Source organism: Dendropsophus ebraccatus, chromosome 6, assembly GCF_027789765.1.
Source record: "Dendropsophus ebraccatus isolate aDenEbr1 chromosome 6, aDenEbr1.pat, whole genome shotgun sequence".
In the NCBI taxonomy this organism is placed as follows: Eukaryota; Metazoa; Chordata; class Amphibia; order Anura; family Hylidae; genus Dendropsophus; species Dendropsophus ebraccatus.
Genome location: NC_091459.1, coordinates 51,428,150 through 51,436,174, shown reverse-complemented (window position 1 = coordinate 51,436,174; position 8,025 = coordinate 51,428,150). Strand labels below are relative to the sequence as shown.

Sequence of the window (8,025 nt, the reverse complement as noted above, 5' to 3'; positions counted from 1 at the left end):
CTGGGACACTTGCTTCACAGCACCCATACACTGGGATACCAATGATTTAACTTCACCCTCAGACTGGTTTAGAAGGAGAAGGCCAGGGTGCGGATCAGTGCACTAAGGGTATTAGTCCTGCCCTCAGTGCTCCAAACTGCCTAACTAGCATAATTAATAAATTCCTAATATCAAAGAAACTTACCTTCATCCCTTATCCCTGCGCTATGAGCATATATCAGCAGGCTAGATTCCTCTAACCTGCTGATATTTCCCCCTTAAAAGGGTAGTGTGGCATTTCAAAATTATTCACTAAATAACACACATTACAAAGTTATACAACTTTGTAATGTATGTTATGCCATCTTGGGACAATGATGTCATGTTCGGGAGGCCAGCTGAACCGCTCCATCTGTCCCTCATGCTGGCCCCCCTATGCCGCTTCATTAGCTGCTCAGCCGCAATTGGCTGAGCATAACTTGCTCAGTTATGCTCAGCCCTTTATAAGCCTTTCCTGTAATAAGTGTATATTGGGGATTTTTATAACTTTTTTTTTGGGGGGGGGCAATACAATACTTTAATAAAAATTTTCACCGGACTTCTCCTTAAATCCCTTTCTAGACACAAGAGAGTAAGAGAAATCACGGCATGAGCTTACCCTGGTAATGTCCAGGCTCTAGCTATTAAAGCCACATAATGACCTTCGCAACAAAGACTCACCCAGCCCAGAGAGGCAAGCCTGAGGGTGAACAGCTTCCCACAGGCCTGTGCCTTGTCTATTGGTCTCCAGTATGCAAGACCCTTCTTAGCCTCCAGTCCTCCTACATGTCTGGCAGAAGAACAAGAGAGATGACTTCATAAGGCTCTGTCCTTCTTTTTGATTTTCCAAGCTTTTATATGGTAAGTTAATGACTTCTGTGACCATTCATCTTCTACTCTTGTCAAAATCTGCAGTGTTTTTTTTTTAGTTGTTTTATAAGGCTAAGTGACTGGTTATCATGTTCCTGTTCTTTTTCTTTAGCTTTTCTAAAGATATTTTTTTTTTCCAATAAATAGTTTTTACTTCTTTTAATCTCTAAAAATAGATTTAACCTTATCTAGTTTATTCCTTGCTTTTTGGGGTACTGTCAAAGCTCTTTTCAACCTTCACAGTCATTAATGTTTCCTGTCCCTCTTCATTATAATAAAGCTTTAACATCTATACAGATACAATGGGGAAAAAAGCACAGACTGACCAATTTTGATCTTCCACTAGGTTTAAAGTCTGGAACTTATTTTGCTGACTTTGCCTTGCACTTTATGTGTTCAGGATACAGATTCAATTAATGTAGTTATATTGTCTTTATAATTGAAACATGGGCATCTAAATCCTCATGAAATAAGAGAATACTAAAATATAGTAACGTTTTTAAATATATTAAATTAACCTAGGCTAAGCATTTTCTCTCTAATTTAGTGATAAAGATCTAGCCCTTTAAGAAAGGATGCCTGCAATCACTACTATCTTGACAGTTCTGAGTGACTTCCTGCTTTCAAGATGGAAGAGTTCATAGGTCAAACATGGTGAAAATCTTTGCTGTTTTCCGGCCCTATAATACCGGACAATTATCTATCCAATCAGGCAGAATTGCGCAGATATCACTGAGTGTAATAAAGGAGCCGATCATCAGCTGATCACTGTCTTTTATCAAGTTTAAGAATAATTGGCTGCCGAACGAGCATCACTCTTTGTAATAGGAGGTGTGCTGTTGGTGACTGATGAAAGAATATAGAAAATAAGAAAGTTATTACTTTCCTGTCCATTCTCCTCAATGTCTTCCTGCCTGTTTCTTGATCACTAGAGCCACCGCTGACACTTCTTAGCCTGTTTGCTCAGTGACAGGCTGTTCAGAATTTTTTTGTCCAGTAATTGGCTGAGCGGCCTGTCACTGGAGAGACCAGTTCCTCAGTGTCAGCAGCATCCCTCAGGAGTGGGAAAAAAAGCAGGAAGACACCAGGGAGTGCCGATCTAGCAGATCAGCTTTTGTGTACATAGCAAATCAGGCCTTACTGCATGCGGGATTATGGAATTATATGAGTCCTGTGTTTTATGAGACAGCAGGAGGAGGAAAAGATAAGGGTGGAAGAAAAAAGAAGCAACAGTAGAAAAGGTAATTTTTTTCTTCAGTGCAGTGTATCTCCTTAGTGTGGTATGTCTCCTGCAGGCTGGCAATGTGAGTGAGAAAGACTCAGATTAATATTTTACAAGCAGCTCTGTCCTCCTCTAGCAGATTAACCCTTTACAGCTATTTTCTAGTCTATCAGATTACCTCTTACAAGCAGCTATGTCCTCTTCTTGCATATTAAACTTTTACAAAAAGCTATGTCCTAGACTAGCAGAATTACTCTTTACTAGCAGGGGTCTCCAAAACCAGCCCTAACACAGATTTTGTTTCATTATAGATTATATGGGCACAACATTTTTTTTATAACTTTGAGTCAGTTATAAAGAAACAGATGCAGCCTCAATGTCCAGAAAGATACCAGAGTATAAACCACTGCTATAGTTTGCCAGGAATCCTTGAGAAAAGTCTTTGTATAGCACAACCCTGATGAATAAAGTACTGTGCATAAAATAACAAAAGTTGTTATTTTCATTGGGAAAGTCCAGCTCTAAGCTCTTGTCTGCAGAGGATCCATGTAAGTATAGCTAAATTTCTATTTTTTCTCTAGTGCCAAAATATTCCTTTTATTACTACGTTGTCAGATGAGCATTTACACCTTTCATTGTTAATATAAAACTCAAATTCTTGGGTAGTGTTGAGGGGACCTGTCAAAGTGTTTGGGTTCAGCAACATTCTCTGGGAGTCCTGAAAAACATGGATACAGCCATAGGCTATAACCATGTTTTCCTGGCAGCCCTAGGGCTGAATCCAAGTTTTGCAGCTGCAGGGAATCAAATGGCAAGTGTTCAGGTTTGTAGAACATTGCCAAACCCAAACAGTTTGACAGGTCCACTCTACACTACTCCTGGGCCCATTTGATGGCCAAACATTCTTTTTCTATATTCCAATATTTATGTTCCCTGTGAGTTTCTTTTTACTAATGTAGTGTATGAAGGGGCAGATGCATCAATAGCTGCGTTTTTTGCACAGCTCTAATTTTAAATTTCCCTGGGTTTAAACCTCTGAATTTATCAAGAGGCTCGCCCTTCTTCATACAGTGCATCTATGCCAGCTCAGATCCAAGGAGGCTCATCTTTATTACCTAAGTAAGATGGGTCCATGGAGCTGCAAAATAGGAAATATTTGTAATAAACTGGCAGAAATAATGAGTCAGTCTTAAAAAATTTCTTGCTGGGTTCATGTTGAGTTATTATACCTTTCTGTCCTTGAAAAGTACAGTAAAATGTGTACATTAAGTGCAGAGACAGACTGTCTTCCGTGTACCTGTGAAGCAATAGCTTCATTTTAAATTCCCACTGAAGAAGGGGTACAACAGCAGTACAAAAAAAACTGAAACACGTTTGGCTTTATATACAATCCAGAGACTAAGTTATTTACTTTGAAAGACTTCTAAACACCACAGTGACCGCTCTGCATACCTTCTGTGCTAATTGCGCTATCTTCCTATGTTAATAACTTTACACTGTTTGCACTCATCCACAATGAGACCGCACACTCAATGTTCTTCTCCGTCACTTTCGAAAAGGTGCACTTGACATCAGAGGAAGAACAGCAACAGTGACAGAATCCCGGGACCGCTTCAGGATGCAGAGACTGGTAAGACAAGTAATAACAACATTTCTCCCCCTGGACCATACAAACATTCTTTGATAGATTATCTCATGAATAGTGGATCACTAATCATCTTGGCGGTTACTGAACTTTATTACTGTATCGTGTGGACACTATACTATTCTGTACAATACCGCAAGGGCTCTGTGGCATTTCTGTTTTTTTTTTTTTTTTCCTATCTTTTTACTCTTATTATTATTCCTATATGTTTGTATTTTATTAATTAAATGCCTTTATCCTTCAATATGCATCTGACCTTAAAACAGTAGAGGAAAAGCTCAGAAAGACTTAAGTTAAGCTGGCCATACACCTTCAATAACCGACGGATGAACGATCATTCAGCTGTCAGTTATCTCTTCCACCCGCTGTCAATCCTCCCCACACACTAGAACGTTACTGTGTTCTCTATGGGGAGGGGTGGGGTAAGATGCAGCGACAGAGCGCTCTCCCTGGATTATCTCTCCTGAAACAAAGGATGAAAAGTATCAGCACCAGACCCTTATCACTACCAGTGGTTGTTCAGGACACCCTCATACACCTTAGATTGATGCCCAAGTGTCAGTCTTAGTCTAAGGTGTACCTCATCTTACTCATGGTTTTGCAGTACAGTGTGTAAGGTGGGAAGGTTCAAGGTGGGGAATTCACTTTGCACTGGCTCTGGTTGGAGGCCCTCTAGGAGACCAGTAGGGTTAAAGGGGTATTCAGGTAAAACAAAATTGTTTTCAAATCATCTGGTGTTAAGTTATACAGATTTGTAAATTACTTTTATATAAAAATCTCAGTCCTTCAAGAAGTTACAGGCTGTGTATGTCCTGCAGGAAGTGGTGTATTCTATTCAGTCTGACACAATGCTCTCTGCTGCCACCTCAGTCTGTCACAGGAACTGTCAAGAACAGTAGCAAATCCCCATATAAAACCTCTCCTGCTCTGGACAGTTCCTTGCATGGACAGAGGTGGCAGCAGAGAGTACTGTTTCAGACTGGAAAGAATATACCACTTCCTGCAGGACATACATCAGCTGATAAGTACTGGAAAACTTAAAGATTTTGGAAAAGAAGTAGCTTACAAATTTGTTAACTTTCTGATACCAGTTCATTTGATTTTTTTTATTTCTTTTTTTGCTGGGGTATCCCTTTAAGTAGAAATTTTCCTTTGTGGGGGCGGATTACAAAATTTAGAGATGTGTCCTCAGTGCTGACTGGAAGAAGCTTTTAGGTGTAGTAATACTTTGGTTCCAGCAAATAAACTATAGGTAATTTTGACAGCTTTACCTTGCGGAACTGATTCATTTCAATCATTCCAAGCATGATCTAAATCCTGAATAATCTTTATGTACTTATTTCCCAATTCCCCATTTTGGTGCACGGTAAATGAGGCCTTTTGTGATTGATAGTTTTTCAGGCGAGATGGGAAGAAAGGACTTTTGAGTGCAATCTATCCATTTCAGAGACGCATTAGCCCAGTTTTGCTAGCGTTTTGTTCAGTTTTTTGTATGAATGCATGGATTGAATATTGTTATTTTAGCGATTTATTTTCGTTTACTCAAGCAGAAGATGGGGAATGTTTCAAAGATAAAAGCTATTATTAAAGTGAAATACTTCTTGAAGACTTTCACCACGAGAGGGGGTTAAAAGTACATTTCACATACTTAAAAAGCTGATGTTTGTGCATTTGCAGTGGTCTGAGCAGTTTATTTTTGGCACATGGGAGTAATACAAAAGGAGACATCCCTTACACACAAAGACAAGTGCCCACATGTAGCAGCATGCCCACTCCACTGTACATCAAGGCAGTCTTGCAGTCTAGCCTTAGGCTAGTGAGAAGCCTAGTTAACTGAGGAAGGCTCAAGCCATGCTTTTTGCTTCCTGAAAGGGACAAGTAGCACAAGCCTCCTGCTGAAGAGCTTCATGCTTTTCCCTCCTCCTCTGATCATCAGAGCACACACGCTCTAGGGCTAGAGCACTCAGTGTTGAGTAGTTTGTTGAATAGGAGAGAGCTGAATGAAAGTGTACTTTAATCCTGTTACTTCACTTGGGAGGATAACTTACATGAAGATGCTTGCATACATGTTTCTGCTACCTCTTTTTACTGCAGCAATGGACTTGGATCTGCAGAGTTATCATCACAGCGCTGTTCTGGATTCCCAAGGAAAATATCAAATGTACTGGATGCACAAGGATAACATAATCACATTTCTTGTACAGGTGGAGACCCTGGGCTATGTCGGTTTAGGGTTTTCTCCCAATGGAGCCATGGCATCTTCTGATATAGTTATTGGAGGCATTGAAAAAGGCAAACCATATTTCCAGGTGAGTATACTGGCCTGAAAACTAATAAACTAATATTAACTAAATAAAAAATGAACTAAATTAGATACTGTAGCATTGGTTTTGCAGGTTACATTTTGTATTTAACGCTGAAAAATGTATGTGCTGTAAGTGGTTTATTATATGTAACACTCAAAAGTTTTAATAGCTTTGTTAAATTTAAGTGAGTTGTATAGGTGTAGTAAAGTATATTACTTCGAGCATGCATAGAGCTGTGCTGGATGTCAATGGTTTACTAATATGTTTGCATAAGAGATCTTAGAAGTACTTAGTATGGATGACGCTAAATGACATAATACAGTGTAAGGGTATGTTCACACTACGTAAAAGTAGGGCCGTTGTTGCCATCAGCAACAACGGCCGTACTTTATGCGCCTATGTACACTGCCTATTGATCTATGGGGTCCCGGCCGGAGCGTATACACATCGTGCGGCGACGCAAATAACTGACATGTCATTTTTCTGCGGCAGCAATTCAATGAATTGCGGCCGTAGGAAACCCTGTCAGTTCACACAATGAAGCGAGCGGCGGCCGCTTGCTTCATTGTGTGCTGTGGGAGGTTCTGATGCGGGAGCACGCTGTTGCGCCCGCATCAGAACCCTGCGGCCGGAAAGATCATCTGGCCGGTACTTAAGTACCGGCCAGGATGATCCGGGCAGAGACTGGCCGTTCCGGGACCCGGCCGGGGTCACAAAACGGACGGTCGTTCACAGCGTGTGAACATAGCCTAACAGAAATGCAGGTAGGGTGATTGCACTATACATTCAGCCTATTAGGGTGTGATCACACAGTCAGGCTTTTAAAGGGGTAGTGCGGCTGTAAAAAATTATTCACAGAATAACACACATTACAAAGTTATACAACTTTGTAATGTATGTTATGTCTGTGAATGGCCCCCTTCCCCGTGTCCCACCACCCCCACCCGTGTACCCGGAAGTGTAGTGCTTTATACATACCTGATCCGTGCCGACACGCGTGCCAGCCGAAGATGACGTTTGGCACAAGATGGCGGACGCGTGTCGGCACGGATCAGGTATGTATAAAGCACTACACTTCCGGGTAAACGGGTGGGGGTGGTGGGACACGGGGAAGGGGCCATTCACAGACATAACATACATTACAAAGTTGTATAACTTTGTAATGTGTGTTATTCTGTGAATAATTTTTTACCGCCGCACTACCCCTTTAATTGCAATTATTGAAACCAAAGCCAGGAACACATAAAAAAGGGGAATAGGTCATAAAGGAAAGACTGAGATCTCCCATTTTTTTTATCCATTCCTGGCTTTATTTTTATTCATCTCAATTAATCCCTATGCAAGTTTACATACATTTTATAATGTTTTACTATTTTCTAAATAGCTTTTATTTTTTCATCCATGGTTCTGTATGGAGTGTCATTGTTTTGCACCATGATCTCTATTTTTTCATCCATGGTTCTTTATGGAGTGTCATTGTTTTGCACCATGATCTCTAGTTTTATTACCATATATGTGTAGATGGGACATATTGATCACTTTTTAGAATTTTTTTAAGATAAAATGTAATTTTAAAAAATCAGCAATCCTGACATTTATACCGCTTTTTCTTTATGCTGTTTACCATGCACAAACAATATTGTTTTATTTCAATAGATCAGACAATTAAGTTTTTAAGTCCCCCAGGGGAACTATTACCTATTACTATTAGATTGCATACACTGGTCAATGTTATGCCATAGCATAGCATTGATCAGTGTTATCTGAAATCTTCTCATAGTGCCTGTTTGAAGCAGACTCTATGAGAAGATTGGCGATCAGACTGCACGAAGGTAAGTAGTTTGAGACCCCCCGCAGTCATAAGGGGGTTACCATCGGTAAGTGACAGGTGAAGCAGAAATCGCATCATTTAAGGGGTAATGGCGGGCTGCCATGCGACCTTTGTGGCCTGTCATTGACAGTGA

General features: G+C 40.4%; 1 protein-coding gene across 4 annotated transcripts in view; it reads left to right on the top strand.

The window, feature by feature from the left end:
- The first annotated feature begins 2,534 nt into the window (after positions 1-2,534).
- MOXD1 (monooxygenase DBH like 1) overlaps positions 2,535-8,025 on the top strand; it is a 94,574-nt gene continuing 89,083 nt past the window's right edge. For 2 of the 4 annotated variants that reach the window (XM_069973703.1, XM_069973704.1), the window contains exon 1: positions 5,528-6,064. In XM_069973703.1, the coding sequence (XP_069829804.1) occupies positions 5,756-6,064 (309 nt within the window). In that variant the 5' untranslated portion in view covers positions 5,528-5,755. Of the gene's footprint in view, positions 2,659-3,669; positions 3,741-5,527; positions 6,065-8,025 lie in introns of those variants that run through there. The other 2 variants (XM_069973706.1, XM_069973705.1) reach the window with 2 other exon arrangements.